Here is an 18,179-nt window from a genome sequence, read left to right as displayed (position 1 = left end):
CAGACGGATTCTATTTCCCAAATTTTTTTCATATTTTAAAAAAACGAAGGTGAGTTTTTTCAAAAGGTCAAGTGGACTTGCGAGAGTTTTTAAAATTTTTTCATAATGATCACAATCAAGATACAAATACTCAAGCCCAAAATAGCATTACGAAAGAAAGGAATGGAGTTAGGGGCAATTTGGAAAAAAATAAAATAAAGGAAGGGAATTAAAAAAAGAAGGGTTGTTTTGGGATTTCCCATGGAAGGGACCCCTCACCCATGAGGAGCTGCCATATGGCACCCCCTCCCTCTCTCTCTCTTCCCTCTCCCTTCCACGCTTCCCCCTTCCCTTTCTCTCTATCTTCCCTGTCACCCCTTAAGCCAACCCCCTTCTCTTTGTCTCCCTCTTGTTCTCACCCATGGTGCACGGTCATTGCGGAACTGCCCCTTTCCAGCCATCGTCAGACTCCCCTCCCCTTACATTCCTCTGACTTCCTCTCTCTCTCTCTCCCATCTCCCTCTCTCTATGGTTAAGCCATGAAGGAGGAAGAGGAGGGAGAGGAAGAAGGAAAAAGGAGAAGAAGAAGAAGATAAGAAAAGAGGAAGAAGAAAAAAAGAAAGAAAGAGAAGAAGAAGAAGAAAGAAAAGAAGAAAAAATAAAGAAGAAGAAAGATAAAAGAGGAAGAAAAAGAGGAGGAAGGAGTTCTCTCTCTCTCTCTCTCTAGGTGCACCACCGCCATCTCCCCATTAGGCTACGTGGGCCCTGCTGATGTCGGGCAACAGAACCACCACCGTTGTTGCGCCCTACACACACGTTGTCCTGTGACCCGCATCGCACTGTGATGATGTGGGTTGGGCTGTCGTGGTTGCCCTATGGGCACACTGCTTCATGATCTGCACCACAGTTGTCCTAATTGTTGTGCACCCCTCACGTTGTCGATCCTCTATCAGAGTGCGTGTCAATATCAGAAAGTTCAAAAAATTCTTGAACGGAGGACGCATCTATAGAGGTATAATTTTCAAACCCTTATCGGGGCTGAGGTATGATTCACCTACATTTATCGAGTTTCTAATTACGCAAGGAATGTGTAAGTAGATACCTGACGATACTTTTAGAACCCCAAAAAGGTTATTTTTGGGCTTGTATATTTTTTACAATATTTTATTGAAGTAACTGGAGTTGGGTTTGGTGAACGAGATTTTATAATAGTAGAATCAACGTTAAAAGTACTTTGTTTTACAGGTTGAAGCTTAACAATAAAAGATAAAAAAATGATATTTATATGCTAATTAGTTGCAAGTAACAAAGGGCCTTAATTATGTGTTATGTGAGCATATGCAATCGAGGCATACACATGAATGTATTTGATGCATTCGTGTGCGATTACAACATACATATGAGAATTATGTTTGTGTATGTGTCTAGGGTATATATCTCTATTGCACTTATTTTGTGGAGTTGAGTTCTTGTTTATATATTATTCTCTTTATGAACTATGTCTTAGTGGGCTAATATAAACTCGCGTTTGAGCTCACGTAGGTCCCCTAGTGCTTAGTTGAGTTGCAGTGTCACCATTGAAAAGACCTCGTATCATTGGAAAAAATTGAGTGAATGGTGATATTCATGAGGTACATGCAATTGAAGTGGTTTGAAATATACAAATGTTTGTGATATATGCATATGCAATTGAGACATACGTACAAATGCTTACATGATGTGATGTATGTGTATGCATTCGGCATGCGTATGAATAATTGTAATATATGTTTATGATTATATGTAATGCATGAGATGATGTTTGAAATAAGATAATGTATGGATGCATGCATTTGAAATTAACTGCATAAGGTAATTACACACATTAGAAGGTATTTGCTTAGGGTTGGTTGTACATAAATAGGTGGATGATATATTTGTGATTGTTTTAGAATTTCAAGTATGTAATGGGCATCGATCCACTTCCAGTGGTTTCAAATGTGAAACCTTGTGAATTGTGTTTGATATCTATGAATGTGACAAATGGTGAGTGATACATGTTCGAAAGACATTATTTGTATTGAGTATTGACCCAAATATTTGTTTCGTGTACTGAAACTGTGTATTTATGTTTTCAATCTTGCAAGTATGGCAAGTGTGATCTATGCATGAGGTGCATGATCGGATAGCATGAATTTGATAGGTATTAACCAAAGTGTTTATTTGTATGTTGAAATTTATGTTATTGAAATTTAAAATATGTGTATGTGTCAAATATGATGTGATACATAAAGTGCATGGATGAATGACATGAATTTATGGGTGCTGACCCAAGTTATTGCGTGTTGTATTAAATTTCTACTATTTGTGATTTAATTTGTAATTCTGACAATTGTGATGCATGATTGAATAACATCAAATTTATGAGTATTGACCTGAGTGCTACTGGTGATGTGATATTGCTTGTCAAGTACATTTACTTTGTGAAATAACATGCATTAAGAAAAGTTTTGAAAGATAAGAAAAGTTGTACTAATTTGTCACACTCTAAAAGATGGGGTGACACTGGCTCATATTATTGAAGTCGAGCAAGTGGGTCAAATGTAAACATGCATTGCACCAACCCCGTGAGAATTGTAGTCTCGTCGGACGTTGACTAAGGTCGTCCCATCGGGTTAAATATAAACCCTTCTCCCACCATAAAGCTTTAAGGAGACTTTGTATTCTAATATACGTGACAGAGTTAGAGCTACAACTATATATCAATAGTTGTGCGCCTACGATGTTCCAGTCCAAGGAACGACGTGTCTTAGACTCTTGTTTTTCGAAGGTTCAAATGTGAAAAATATAAATTGTCTGAATGAACATCGTCAGAGAGGCCTGAGTACCCATAGTTAGTTGGGCGTGGTGCCCTGGGATAATAGGAAGAACTTAAAGTTCGATGTTTGTAAGCATAACATGAAATGCAAAAGAAAATTAATTAAAAACAGAAAAAATATTTATGCATAAAGTTATAGCATGTCTGTATAATTGTATGCTTAATTGCTTGCAAGCATGATCGTATGATTAAATGTGATACTTGCTTAATTGTATGCATGAGGTATCTGTGAGCATGATTGCATGCTTAAATAAAATAGATGTTTAACTGTATGCATGACTTTGCATGTGAGCATAAGTGTATATATGGTTATATGTTTTAAATTATAAGTATGCATAAAAGTATGCGTGAATTGTGTGTTTTATTTATGCATAAATGTGTGTAAGTTGTATGTGTAAGCTGTATGTTTATTTACGCAAAGATACACGTAAGATTGTATACTTATGTATGCATAAATGTATGTGTATTGTGTATTTGATATACACACGAAAATATGCATGAATGATTTGCTTATATACGCATCAAAGCATGCATGCATTGCATATGTGGTTTGCTTGCTTACATAAACCGTAACTATTATTTTTTGTGTTTGTTTTTTGAGACCTAGTAAGGGTCTTCAGAATTGTACTGAGACATGATGTGTCTCACGATCTATTTCTTTTCACTTTTAAGTTCTGCGGGAGTAGACGGACTGATGTTGATGCACATAAAAACTGCAACTGCTATGTTGGACTGGATTGTACTCTTCTATTTCTTTTTGGGTTTTTGTCTATAAACTCTTAAATTTTATTTATGAAGTAAATGAAATCATTTTCTGATATTTGAATTATAATGATTTGATTCGAACTCTCTGACGCGCCTGAATTTTAAGATAGTTTTGAAATGGTTTGAAAAGTCTTATGTTGTGCTCAAAAAAAACAAATCCTCAAGATAAGGCAAGGCGTTACAAGTTGTAACTATTTTCAACTTAACTCAAGAACCGAGAAATCATTTTCAACATTTATATCCTCATCAATGAGGTAGTAGGGGCACAACCTGAGGGAAACTTTGATCATTGGGTTTTACCGTGAGAAAATGTACCGCATCTTGATTTGAACATAATAAGCTGTCAATTTGAAAACAAGTCCTCATTGTGCATTTTTTCATTTGTGCATAGGCTCTGTTTGGGAGCTAGGCGTCAGAGGGAGTTGGGGAAGTGGAAATGTGGAAGCCCTCCCTTTCTTAACAAATACTGCCTCCAAGACGATGCATTGCCTACTCTGTTTTAGAGCCCAAATACACACAATACCAGAAGCATGAAACTACATCAGATCGCCGAATGAGACAGTTGAATGGTTAGGTCTCACTGTCATGAATGAGGATTCTCAGGTATTTGCTTATCATAGCATCAGCTCCGAAGCTCATCTCTCACATATGGATGGACCATGATTTAGGCGCTTTTTTTTGGTTGAAAGAGAAGAGCCGAACCATGCTTGACACGAGACATGCCATTCTTGTGCGTTTTTCCATTAGAATAGTATATAAAATGATACATCAGAGTAAATTGGAGCATCCCTGTGATGGTTTTTTCGCTTGTTGTATTGTTAAAACATTATATCAGCAATATATTATTCATTATATTAGACATGCCGTTTAGTTCTGTATCCTTACGTATACTGGCATTTCTCTATTTTAATAGTATGTATTACGATCTTTGTGCTCCTCTCGAGTCCAGAAACTGGTCTTGCATAATTGTTTTAACCATTAACATCCTTGTTGCTTGCCAATATTCTTTCCCTGATTTGACTGTTAGGTTACAGTTCCAGCTCTGTCAAAAAGAGACCCTGTCTGAATTGATCATACCAGTAAAGGACTGGTAGCTATAAATAATGACTTGATTATGTAGGTCCAAAGCCTATTTCAGCAATCCGTGCTGTGTATCTGCTGAAAATAAGTCCTGTATAGCTAAGTCTTGCAATGCTGATTCTGCAGCATGATATAAGTTGGTGGAGACGTTCTACATCAAACTACAATCTGCTACAGCCGGTTCCAAAACATGCCCAGGCAAAATCACAAAGGCCAGGACAGAACCAACACCAACAGCACTCGAAGGGAAGATCCTGTTATGCAGGCAACTGGTAAACGTGCACAGACAGTGGACACTGTGGCTTAAAGTAGTTCCATTCCAACCACAACTATCACCAACCAACAAGATTCACTGATTATATAAAAAAGTAAACAGCAACAGTAAACAAATGGGCCTTCAAAATCTTATATATGTGATTATCCCAACAAAAATGCCCACTACGTAAAGATTAATACCTGCCTATCAAAATAAAATCCTCATCATCAAGAACCTGAACATCTCTTTCACCCACAAAATTCTCTCTGCCAAGATCCCGTACGATATCGACAAACTCTAACCTTTTAGCTTGAGGAAGAGGTACGTAAGGAAGCCTGAACACAGGCCTGATCACACCCAACTGTGCAAGGGCTGTATTTAGAGCAATTGGATTAGGCTCACAAAACAGCCACTTCATCAATGGCAAGAGCTTCATTTTGAGAGTTTCATTCTTCCCCTGAAACATGAGTTCATGCATCAAACCAGGAATCAGATTGCTGGTAACTGATATGACACCAGTAGCACCAAATTCCCACCTAGCATCATGGCACTCGTCATCGTTACCACTCCAAACAACCACACCCCTGTCTGTGTACTGCTTAATGCGATCATTGCCCACACACTCCTTAATCCCAGCCATGTTTTCTCGCTTTGCAAGCACATTTATCACATCAGGAGGGATATCTTGGCCAGTCCTTGAAGGTACATTATAAATAATGGCCGGCCCCATGGAAAGAACTCTTTCAAAATGAGAATGCAGGCCCTGCACAGATGTCTTTCCATAATAAGGGTTGATATGAAGAGCTGCATTCATTCCAACAGCAAAACCCTGCTCTGTAGCATGAACTGCTTCCCTTGTTGAGTTGCTACCAGTATTTCCAATCACTTTGAATGACCCACCAAAGCAATTGACAGTGTGGCCAATCAGCATAATGTGTTCATCCCAACTCATAAGATGCCCTTCACCTGTTGTGCCCCCAACTATAACGCCTTCAGCACCATTTGATATCTGCATGTGCATCAAAGAGTCATAAGCTTCCAAGTCAAACCTCCCATCGGGTAGATATGGTGTCTTGATGGCTGTGATCAATCTAAGCTTCACTATATCATCCACATACGTCCTGCAAATGCACAACGTTCAGTCATAAGCAGTACTGTGAGATTATGAACAGTTTAGTCCACGTGTAAGTAAAAATTGATCTTGAACATGGGGCTTGCCAAGGATGGGAAGCAGGAAATATATATGAAACTATGGTATAGAGAAGTACCAAATATCAAAATGATATGCATAATTATTGCACAAAGTGCAGGTGTAAGCAGCACTATATATATATATATATATATATATATATATATATATATATATATATATATATATATAGAGAGAGAGAGAGAGAGAGAGAGAGAGAGAGAGACTAGGTGGTAGCTGCCTACTACTTGTCTAGCCTACCGGGCTTTTAAAGAGGGTTTTCCATATTTAACTTAAATGTGACCATACAGGCGTTCTACATGCTTGATTTATAGGAATTGACTTTTGGATTGTCTAATTCTGATATGCAGATAGGTTTTTATAAGATTTAAAAATCAACGGTCTAAGATTTACATAAATATTCAAGGCTTAAAAGAACATTTTTTTCATCGAAAAAACATGATCCAAGTGTTGTTTCCTAGCAAACTATGCCGAACACATCTGCAGGGTCAGATTCGTGAAAAACAACCCGAAAACACGGTTTCGCTCGCGGTAGCAGCTACCACTTTTCCTATATATATGGGTAATGTGCTTGTTCTACCCATGTTAGGCCCCTTCAAAAATCATAGTTTTTGGTATTTTTTCTCACATCTAACACCATAGATGTGATCTATAGGTTTTGTTTAGTGGAAACCAGCTTTTGGATCACCGGAATCTGACCTGTATACAGGTTTTTCAGGTGATCCAAAATCAATGGCTATGAAGGCTTCAATTTTTCCAGCTCATAAAAATACAATTTTTTGTCGAAAACACATGATCCAACAGTCGATTCCCACTAAATCAAGTATGCTAAACACATCTCGGTTCTTGGTTCAGATCTATCAAAAAATACTTCAAACTATGGGGTCTAACGGGGCAGAACGAGAAAAGAGGACCTAATATATTCAGTTCTCTCTCTCTCTCTCTCTCTCTATATATATATATATATATATATATATCTGTCGAGATTGAGAGAGAAAGAGAGCAATGGATAGCTCTTAAACCATCCTAAACGGCATATAAGGGACAATGTTTAGAATGTTTGCTTAATTTGAACTCATTGTTGTATTCTTTATAGCTTACGCAGTAGAAAACATGTATTAAATTAGGCACTTTCGTGTTTAGATGTGTATTTAGAGCCATCGAAAATCAAAGGCTCATATTGCACCAAAACCTGGTGAAATAGAAATCGAGGTTTCTCGTCGAATCGATTCGATCCAAAGCATTGGTCATAGTGAATAAACAATGATGAACACATCTACAGGTTAAGATTAAGCCAAAAACGTGTTTAGAAGCATTTAGGAAGGTTTAAAATATAAACTATTTAGGAGCTACTCTCTCTGTGAATGACCTAGAGCATTCAGCTGAAGTTTCAAAAGTCAAACAACGAAGTGTTGTAACCTTAATCCACAATTTTACCACAGCTGACACTTGTTTCTAGCAACCACAATAACATATCAAATAATATTTATTTAGAGTTTTTTCATAACCGTCCCTGTCTTATGGGCCTATAAACAAATACATCTCTGCCTTTTCTACATTTCTCAAAAAGATCCTTGCATTTTCAAAGATAAGACAGTTATGTCCTCCCATCAAGCTGGCGCTGAAGCAACCATGGACAATTGTTGACAACAGTTAAGTGGTCATCAAAATAATCAAATAGCCCTTAAAACTTGCAAAAGCACCGCAAATGCTATTTTTTATATCAAAATACCCTAAGGGTAGAAGTGTCATTCCATTGAAGGAAGACTGTTCCAATCAACTTAACCTATGTTATTATTTTTATCAAAATAACCCTTGAGGGTAGAAATGGCATTCCACAGAAAGAAGACTGTTTACATCTATGTAACCCTGACATGCCGTTTCGGCTGCCGTACCCGTGTCGACATGCATCAACACGGGGGCGGGTATTGGGCGCAATTCGGGTACACCGCAGATCGGATCCTGCACTGTGCCAGGTCAGGTGTAACGCAAACCCGAACCTCAGGAAAAAGTTACAATCTCTCTTTCTCTCTCTGCAACTTCAAGGGCAGCTCACCTCCGGCGACATTCCGGCAGGCGGTGAAGAGGTAGGAGCAACATCTTTTTCTCTGATAAGTGATAACTGGTGTTGTTGATAGTGTTTTAGGTTGTAAGAGCCTACACCATATGTATGGTCTCATTGTTCCTTTACACACTTTTACATGCATTTTTGTCTTGTGGTAAAGCAAAATTCTGTTCTTACCGCATTTGGATGCCTTTATGAATTTGATTCTTTGAATTTATTTTGTATTTATATGAAATTTAATATATATATATAGCTGCGTCCCCATACCCATATTTTTTTGAATTGCCGTGTCGTACCCATACCCATACCCATACCCATACCCATACCCATACCCATACCCAGGTGACATAGGTTTCCATAAACTCATCTGATAGGATTTAACCTGAAGGGTGATTTTTGGAATGGTTAATAAAAAGTCAGGGACTTTGTTGAAAAATGCAAAAAACTAGGAATAGATTTATCCATAGACCCATAAGATAAGATAAGCATGATTATGGAAAAATCCCTATTTATTATGACCACCACACGACCACAATAACAGCAACACATGCCATAAAATAAAAGAACAGACAACCCTTGGATATCAGGAGCCCAAGGAACTGAATAAGCAACATAGATTAACCTGTTTTTAACTTCGAGGCTCCGCATTGGAAGGTGCAAATCTGTAACAACTCCTCTTATTAGAGACCTCCATCTTTTACTTAATCTGAACAATTAGCAAACAGTTAATATGTGATTGGATGGTCATGAATACAATTTCATACTAAATAAACTTATCTGTCCAGCACAAAGATTGTTTAGATTTTTCTTTTTTCTTGGGAGATGCTGGGGGGAATGTGTGTGGCTATCAATGAAGCAGCAACCAGACACTGGAAGAAAAAATAGTGCAAGTACACATGCAAGAACTGCAGACAAGGAATAAAGTTATAAATGCTGCAAGAACACAACCAAGAGCTAGTGTACTACCTTGGTTTGAACAGGCAACCAATTAATAAGGTCTAAAGCAGAACATTTAATGGTTGCAAAGTGGAGTATGCTTTCAATCCTCAACTTAAAACCAAACAAGGAACATGTTTGGCCTAAGAAAACAAGTGCTGTGAATCCCAAAAATATAAATATAATGATCATACAGTTTTGAACTCACATAATTCTATGAACCTTCTTAATTTGCACTCCACAGCACAGGGACAAGGCATTACGATTTAATGTGTAGTAATACAAATTTAAAAGGTTTATTTGTTTACTCAGGTTAGGATGCTGCCACAGTCATGTAAACTTAAAGGTTCAATGACAAAGGGGCGGCAATCTAAATTCTAATACTTTATAACTAACATAAGGTTATCTATTGTTCTTTCCAGATTGTTATTTTGTAGGGATGGTTGCTAACCAATCTTGATTTCAGGGCAAAGATCTGAAAGATTCTAATCACCCATTTAACAAGTGTAACTATAAGAGCATATTTGATTCAGATTGGTGACATCAGGAAAGGTCAGCTAGAAACTAAGATTATGTGGTTCAACCATGAATCCCTGTTTATTGTTCAAACAATGGTTTTCACACTCATGGACCTAATCATAATATGAAAAGGTGTAAGTATAAGAAAATACTTGATTCCGCTCAGTGACATCACATGAAAAGTCAAAAGTGGATGACATTATTTTAAAATGTTCTGTGCTCTATATAAAGGTCAGGTATGAAACAATAGAAGCCATGTTGTGAAGAGGCAAATCTTCATGTTATTTCCCTCGCTGATCTGAAAACATCAATTGATGCATCTGTATAAGCAATATCCTCACATTGCATTATCTCAGAAGGTTCACATTTTCACATGAGAATTTGGCCAATACTTCATAACCCTTGAAGAACAATGCCTTCAAGGCTCAATTTTACAGTTGTCAAAGTCTGATCTTCATTTCACGGTTATTAAACCCAAATAGGTACAGAGTCTACAGACCAAAGATTGTCTACTAAACTAAACAGAAAGTGGTCACAGATCACTATGAGTAGCCAGCAGATCATCATAGCTGGAATAATTTCACCACTGTCAATTCCTTATGCTTGCTAAAGCCAATATGCTTCAGAAGAAATCATCCATCTCATGGGGACAACAAGGATCACCAACTAGTTATCCTCTAGCCTAATGCATAAAGCACTCACCTGTGAAACCAGTGATGAACACTTTGAAGAAAGCAATAAAATGCAGGTTGAGATTCAACTTATTCATATCTACAAAAGACACAACAACCTTCAGTAAAACATGGGCTAAGAATTTCCAGTTCATCCAATTGTATGCCTTCTCAAGGTATGCCTTCAACAAAAGAATTTTTTTCTTTCTTAGGCATGCTATCCAATGGATTGTGAAAAAATGTCCGCTAAACTCCACAAACACATTCTGGTATAGGAGTACGCTTCCTAGATTCTTCAAGAAGTTAACAAAGAGTCTAATTCACTTCTCTCTACAGTTCAAACTTCAAACCACTAAAAAATGTCAATGATATGAAAAGCAGTGGCAGTGAAGCAAGCTGTCAAGGTCCTCCATGAAGCAAGGAGATAACCATGAGTTTTAACAAGTATTTGAAAAAATAAGAAAAACAATATAATAGATACATAGAAACTGTACAACTTTAACAAGAACTTGGTGTAACTGATCATAAAATTACAATTCACAAGTAAACAAGGCAGGACCTATTTAGATAAAAGACAACCCAGAAAAAGAGATGCCAAGTTGCAAAAACTTTGCATTAACAAACTCTGGCAGTAGGTGCTAACCACACCTACCAACCATTTGACAAAAATTACAAAATTAATATATGGAATTTTCACTTAGTGGACCTTCGAAATAACAATATCAATCCAGTTATCTTGACAGACAAACATAACAGAATTCATGTAGAAATATCTCAGATTATCCACGTGGAAAAAAATGTACTTGGAAGTGATGATAGAAACAAATATAACTCCAACATTGCCTTATTCATTCATCCATTGATTTATTCTTTCAACAAAAGCTAAGAAAATGAGCAGCTAACTCATAAATCCACATTCAAGAGTTTTAATGATAAACTAACAACAGACCAAGGGCTCTTCACACCTGTCTAGGAGATGTTCAAGTTGAAGGATGTCACAAGTTCGATACCATGGGGTGCGTGTATGTCCATTGACACAAGGCCAAAGTGATGGGGAGACTTCCTTGGTGGGCAAAGAGGCCGGATTTACATTACAACCACAAAAGTGGGGTGCGATGGGCTGGATGAGCCCATCCCCAACTATCTTGCATGGGTGGTTTCCTTCATCATCAGAAAAAAACTAACTATAGGCTAAATAGTTTTAACAAAAAATTCCATCTAGTTTAAGCATTATGATGAGTATGGAATAAGTCAGCTCAACCTGCAAAACTAAATTTAATCAATTCTACAAACATGTTATCCACTTATATGCACATGGATCCACTATCATCACGAAAAAGCAGGAAATATCACCAAATGAGAGTCTTATAAAATACACACAACCAGACACATAGAAGTGCACAACAAAGTGGCTTTAGAAGAAGATAGTTTCTCACTTCCAGAATCAATTAGTTTCCCTTGATAGACCAAATAGTTTCATGTTATACTAAAAAAAATTGCTTTTTAACCAACTCTGTGTGACCTGCATAAAACAGAATATAAAGTAACAAATACATAAATATAATGAACAACATTGACCTAAGGAGTCAATATACTTAGATGAATGATGAAAAAAGGGACTGAGTTCCTTCTTTTTATATCTTCTCCCTATATATCAGCTGTTAATTGATTTTCATGTGTGTGTAATAGGACAATAAAATTAGGTGTGTCCCATAGAAAACACCATATAGTTACTTCTTTTAATATTGTATGCCTCTACAAGGCTGCTTTAATGGTTATAATGTGTGTGACAGTGAATGCAGACAACACACACAAGGTAAAAAACAGGAATCAGTTCCCAAATAATAAAGCAATAACAGATGTTGGATAACTACACCACAGGAACTTACCGAACAGTTTTAGAATATGAAGTAGTTGTCCCTACAACTGTTGCTGAAATATCAATGGCACCGCAAAAAGATGCAGCAGCATGAAGAGCATTTGGATGTCGGTTTTCATGCCATGCTTGAATCAAATGAGTATTGGCACAAATATCAGACATCATGATCTCAAAAACACCCGACTATTGTAAACAGCAAGCAGCAACCTGTAAATGGAGCATTTAGGGTCAGGAATAATATTCTAAATCTAAACATTGCACCTGATGCCAGCATCTGCATCTGATTTGAAATTTCTGAAAATGAACCAAGAAATCACAACATTCTGTTTATAATTCATCAACCATTCATCAGTCTTGCTGCCTAAGATCTACATCAACTTCTCCATATTGACAATTCACTATGCAAAATACATCAATCAAGCACAAATATCCCTTTAACCACAGTCAATTACAATCCTGTTGTCATCGTTGAACTTTGAACTCTATGATCACCATAAAGCCTACCCAAATCTATCGAAGTGTCACATAATACAACTTATCATATCTCCACCAACTCTGTGTGGTTGGTAGAAGCTGTCAGTGCATGTCTCCTTGTGGTGGGACGTTGCAGGTTCAAACCCCAGTGGTATGTTGAATAATAACTGGTGGGGGTCTGCCTAACCCCAGCTTGCCTTTCAAAAAAACAACAACTTATCATATCTTCAGCACATTTGCCATAACATAATACCTGCCTTAGTTATTAACAACCTAATGCTGGCAGATGGTTGCATGGATCTTTTCGTGAAAATATCACCTATTTAACCAAATCGTTTGAAATATAGTCTAGAGAGTGGTTCATAAAATTCCATAAAAATCATTTGAATGTAGCTTAGAGTTGCTCATAAAATTTCATAATGTAGTACCATTGTTTGAAAAATGAATTCTAGGCTTATCGACTGCGCAAGACTCATTGAAGCTTAGTAAATTGCATAAATGTTCACTCAACAGGATTTCATGATGGAGACATGTATCATTGATGAGCAAAAAAAGGCATGTATTGGCTGAACTATAGAGTACAGTACTCTCCAAATGAATCTCATAGCTGTGATCTTTATTTGGCCCATTTAACACCATGAATGTGTTCAGTGCGGTCCACTTACTTGGAAATACACTTTGGATTGGGTGGTTTCAAAGAAAAAATATGAATTTCTTAATATTGAAAATTTGAGGAATTGTAGACCGTTCAATTTTGTAGTCCTTAGAAAATCTGTTTATATAACATGATCAGATGCTCTCTCATGCATGCATGGACGGACAATGCCATTTCATAAGTCCCCCTCTCCTTCTATGGATAAATGGATGGATAATACTCAATCATGCATCAGCCATAGATGAACTGATGTTATGTACATGTTGACAAAAAACAAACTGGGCCCCATGCATGCCATGTCCATGTCTCTATGATGTACTAATGTGGTATTCAAGAAAAACCAAGTGGGTGCCACTTTATCACTCTAAAGTAACTCTATGGAAACAAAATGTGTACATGCATGTGTAAGTATGTGTACCTTCTTCTTCTTCTATGTGCCTTCTTCTTCCGTTCGGCAGCAAGGAGAGAGAGAGAGAGAGAGAGAGAGAGAGAGAGAGAGAGAGAGAGAGAGAGAGAGAGAGAGAGAGAGAGAGAGAGAGCACTAACCCATCGGGCCTCCCCCCATTCCTCTTTTTTTTAACCTTTTAAATTTGGGTCAAATGGGGGATTTGACCCCATTTGACCCAAGCAACATGAGGTGTGCGCCTCAGCCTGAGGCACACCTTGCCTTGAGGTGTGCGCCTCAAGGCCTATGAGGGGCACACCTCATGGGGTTTTGCGCTATACCAGCAAGTCTCAAGGCAGGAACGCCCTTGCCTTGAGGTGAAGCGTTCTTTTCACAACACTGCATTTAACCCTTAACAAATCCAACAATTGTAATCAGGGAGTAGGTGACCCGGGAGCACTCTCTCTTATATATATAGTCATAAGTATCGGCAATATTTTCAAAATATGATATTAACATCATAAATTCAAAATCCTTTTTAAAAGGAAAAATATCACAATATTTTGAAAATATCAAAAATTTATATATTGTGATATTATTGCAATAATATAGGTAAGATATTGCTTCTTCTAACCCCATGTCAGGTGAAAAAGGAAGCAGAGAATAAGAAAAGAAGGAAAGAAAGGAGGGAAGGAAGGAAGCTTGTTGTGACTATATATAATATGTTAACAAAAAATACATGAGCTGAGCATTTTCAACACTTTTTTCGGGAATCTGACCCTACAGATGTGTTTGGCATGGTCCATTCACTAGGAACCAACTATTAGATCATGTTTTTCCAACAAAAAAACATGCTTTTTGGATGCTTGAATATTTACGAAAAATCTGAGTTGTTGATTTCAAGCCTTAAAAAATCCTGCTTATGCATCGTAATCAGATGATCCAACAGCCAGTCCCTATAAAACCAAGGATATAAAACACAACCTTATGGTGAACTTTAAGCAAAAATTTAAAAAACCATTAAAATCTCAGTTCACACACACACACACACACACACACACACACACATATATATATATATATATATATGGCTAAGGTTTTAGTAATGGTGATTGTTTTGATCCAAACCCACCTCATGGATGGATTCAACATGTTCAAAATAGTGAGAACTGACTTTTGGATCATGTTTTTTCGATGAAAAAACATGATTTTATAACCTGGGAAAGTATCACACATTCTAGGCCATCGATTTTTGAATCCTTATAAAATATTGCCAATTCCCACTAAGTGAAACATGCCGATCACATTTGTAAGGTTGGTTACATGAAAGACAACCAAAAAAATAAAAAGAAGGGACGTTTGTAGGTAATGGCGAGAGTAGCAGATAAAGGCCATATATATAGGTTAATGTTCGCAAACCTCGTGGGTAAGGAACCTCTTAGTGAAAAAAAATGTAATATTTTTATTTTTTTCAGTTTTTTTGCACATCTGACCCTCCAGATGTGATCTACATATTAAGTTTAGTAAAACTTGACCTTTGGACTATGTTTTTCTTATGTACATGTCAGATTTTACAAGGGTTGAAAAATCAATGGGCTATAATGTACCAAATTTTCAAACCTCAAAAAAGCATATTTTAACGTAAAAAAAGTATGATCCAAGGGTAAAGTTTTACTATTTTTACCATGCTGAATACATCCATGAGGTCAGATTTGGTCAAAACAACATCCCCCTATGAGTTACAACTAGGGGGTTCCTCACCCTCGAGGGTAGCAAATCCTATATATATATATATATATCAAAGTCACCGATATCACTGATATATTGAAAATATTGTGATATTATTGGCTATTTCAAGGTAGCCGATAATATCAGGAATATATAGAAATATTTTCAATATATCAGCAAATTATATATATATCATGATATTATTGCAATAAATATCAAAACTGAAACTGTTTTCAGATTTTGCTTTTTAAAAAAAGCCCCAAAGTTATTAAAGATAAAAATTTGGAAAAATCACTGTAAATTTTTTTTAAAGCGACATTGGCATCAAAATTTGGTTTGATTTGGTTCAAAAACCAAATCAAATCAAATCGATGAGTTCTGCACATTTCATGATTTTTTTGTTACTTGTTAGTTATGTAGTTAGTTGTTACTTTTTATGTTGTTACTTGTTATGTAGTTACTAATTTATTTTTGTTAGCTGTTAGCTGCTAACTTAGTTGCTCATTTTTCAATTTATCTTGTCTATTTTAAAGTATTTATCTTAGTTTAAGTCACATAGGTGTAGGTGTGACACTTTAAAAAACTTGGGTGCGGGTGGGTATATATATATATATAAGGCTCGGTAGGCCCAACTTGTCCCGGCCCTTCTCGAGCCCCGGGCCTCTCTCTCTCTCTCTCTCTGACTGTTGAGCCTAGACCGAGCCCGAGCTCAACTAGGTTCGTTGTGTGGAACCCTTATGAGCTAACAAGCCGGTCCGAGTCATGCTCGGTACCTGACACGAGTCGGGTTCGAGCAACGTCGGTCCAGGCTTGGGTCGAGCTCGAACCCGACTCGTGATCGAGTCCATTTTGGCCAAAGATAAACCAGGGTTTATTGACTGCATCGGGTGCCACACCCACATCGCATCCACGCGGGTGTTGCGGCCTATTTGGCATGCCCATGTGACACAAATCTTAGTTTTCTTTCATTTTTTATTTTCTATATTTTTACTTATTTTTTAGAATTTTTATATATTGCAGAGATATTCCCAAGATATTCCTGAGATTTTATATATATATAAGGAAGAGGCGGGGGGGGGGGGGCATCCAACCAAGAAAAGGTCCAAAATCTACAACTAATGATAATCAACAATGTTGCTTCTCTAACGATCAAGTTTTTCATCGATCAAACTTTATATATTGGATTTTTATCATTCATTTAGTGAAAGACAAGTTTTGGATTATGAATTTTTGATGTCTAGATGTACTTTTTAAAGCCTTAAAAATCAATGGCCCGCAATACTTTGTATTATAAAGTTTTAAATGCATTGTGAGCCATAGATTTTTCATGTTTCGAAAAACATGCCTATATGTCATGAAGTCGTCGTGTAAAGCATATTTCTTACTAAATAAATTATAAACAACAAATATATGAGGTCTGATCGATGAGATGCTCAATCATTAGAGAATGGGTGGTTTGATCGTCATTGGTTATAGATTTTGGACCTTCCTTTGGTTGGACAGTCCCCCTTGCCTATATATATCATGTCCTATAGATGGAATTTGTTGGATTGATATTCTCTTGGCCATGGTAAAAAATGAGATCTAATGATTAACTTTTGAGAAAATGGAAAAAATTTGTGCCTCAAATCTTTAGCAACCTCTTATTTATAACCTATATCTGCTATCTAGGAAGAATGCCATAACATATTATAACTAAGAAACTGAAAGAAAGTGTAGGAGCTAAAGAAGGAAAGGGAACTGAAAAAGAAAGAGATGTAGATTGTAACAATTTCGACATCCATTAACTAATATATCGGGAATATATCAGCTATTTCCATCTATAATCAAATAACAAACAAACGGTTCCATTGTCCATGATTTCTCATGAGACATGAACCTCAGCCATCAAGATATACATGTCACGGCTAGAATTTCACCCACAAGGTATTACCATAAGAACAAAACAGGACCATAAGTGATAACAAACATTTTCAACCAAGCACAACAATATCTTTACCATGAAATCCTTCAACTAATCAGCACACCATACACACAAAGATCACATACATGATACTCAAGTCCTGGAGAACCATACATCAAAGTTCACAAGATAAAGTCGGAAAAAGGAAGTGCTCCAAAAAAGACTGATTAAAGAAAGAAAGAACCCCTAAAACAGAGAAAACAACGACAACCAACCATCTTAGGAGCCACAAATCACGCATTGTCATACATTTGGTGCCTTTACAAACGCATTGTCAGCAACATCCATATGATTTGAGCAATCTAAAAGCTCGAAAACCCTTCTGACACCAAAAATCCTAGAAGCCACCAAAACCAAAACCACTGGAAGAAAATGCAAGCAGAAAACAGCACATAACCAACAAGAGAGAGAGAGTGTGTGTACCTTCAAGGAGGGGAGAGGGAGGGGGAAAGCTGGGTGATGGGGAGTGGGAGAAATAAGGAGGAGGAAGAGGAGGGGAGACCGCCAACTGTGGCTTTAAAACAATGGGTACGAGACCACCTTCGGCTTGGGTTCCTCACCCACCCATCGACTACCGCGGTTTGTAGGGAGGGATGGGATGGGAGGAGTGAATGCTTCTGCTTTTACTAGTAAGCTAGGGGAAAGGTTGTCTGCTATAGGGGGACTGTGAACGGTTCAGATCATTACCTTAATTTTCCCGATCTGAAATGCAAGAAATAAGTAAGGGTGTCAACGGGTCGATTTTCGAGTATGGTAT

At 37.1% G+C, this 18,179-nt stretch overlaps 1 protein-coding gene across 1 annotated transcript; it reads right to left on the bottom strand.

Moving 5' to 3' along the window:
* Positions 1 to 5,014: 5,014 nt before the first annotated feature.
* On the bottom strand, positions 5,015 to 17,938 carry LOC149813314 (4-hydroxy-tetrahydrodipicolinate synthase, chloroplastic-like). The gene is made up of 4 exons (XM_089991266.1): positions 17,846 to 17,938; positions 12,228 to 12,424; positions 8,835 to 8,918; positions 5,015 to 6,058 (listed from the first exon to the last, which is right to left on the bottom strand). Exons 2-4 carry the CDS (start codon positions 12,380 to 12,382, stop codon positions 5,131 to 5,133), a joined length of 1,167 nt encoding a protein of 388 aa, XP_089847392.1. The 5' UTR covers positions 12,383 to 12,424; positions 17,846 to 17,938; the 3' UTR covers positions 5,015 to 5,130.
* Positions 17,939 to 18,179: the final 241 nt, after the last annotated feature.

Source organism: Nuphar pumila, chromosome 16 (assembly GCF_984573655.1).
Source record: "Nuphar pumila chromosome 16, dmNupPumi1.hap1.1, whole genome shotgun sequence".
In the NCBI taxonomy this organism is placed as follows: Eukaryota; Viridiplantae; Streptophyta; class Magnoliopsida; order Nymphaeales; family Nymphaeaceae; genus Nuphar; species Nuphar pumila.
The sequence above is the reverse complement of the archived record's forward strand: the minus strand, read 5'-3'. Positions and strand labels throughout refer to the sequence as shown.

Bases quoted from the DNA above. Each gene is read 5' to 3' on its own strand.
- LOC149813314 (XM_089991266.1), bottom strand. From the start codon at position 12,382: ATGATGTCTGATATTTGTGCCAATACTCATTTGATTCAAGCATGGCAT. The intron at 8,919-12,227 runs GTAAGTTCCTGT...CTAATTGTTCAG, and splicing joins TCATATTCTAAAACTGTTCG to ATTAAGTAAAAGATGGAGGT. The intron at 6,059-8,834 runs GTTAATCTATGT...GTGCATTTGCAG, and splicing joins AGCCTCGAAGTTAAAAACAG to GACGTATGTGGATGATATAG.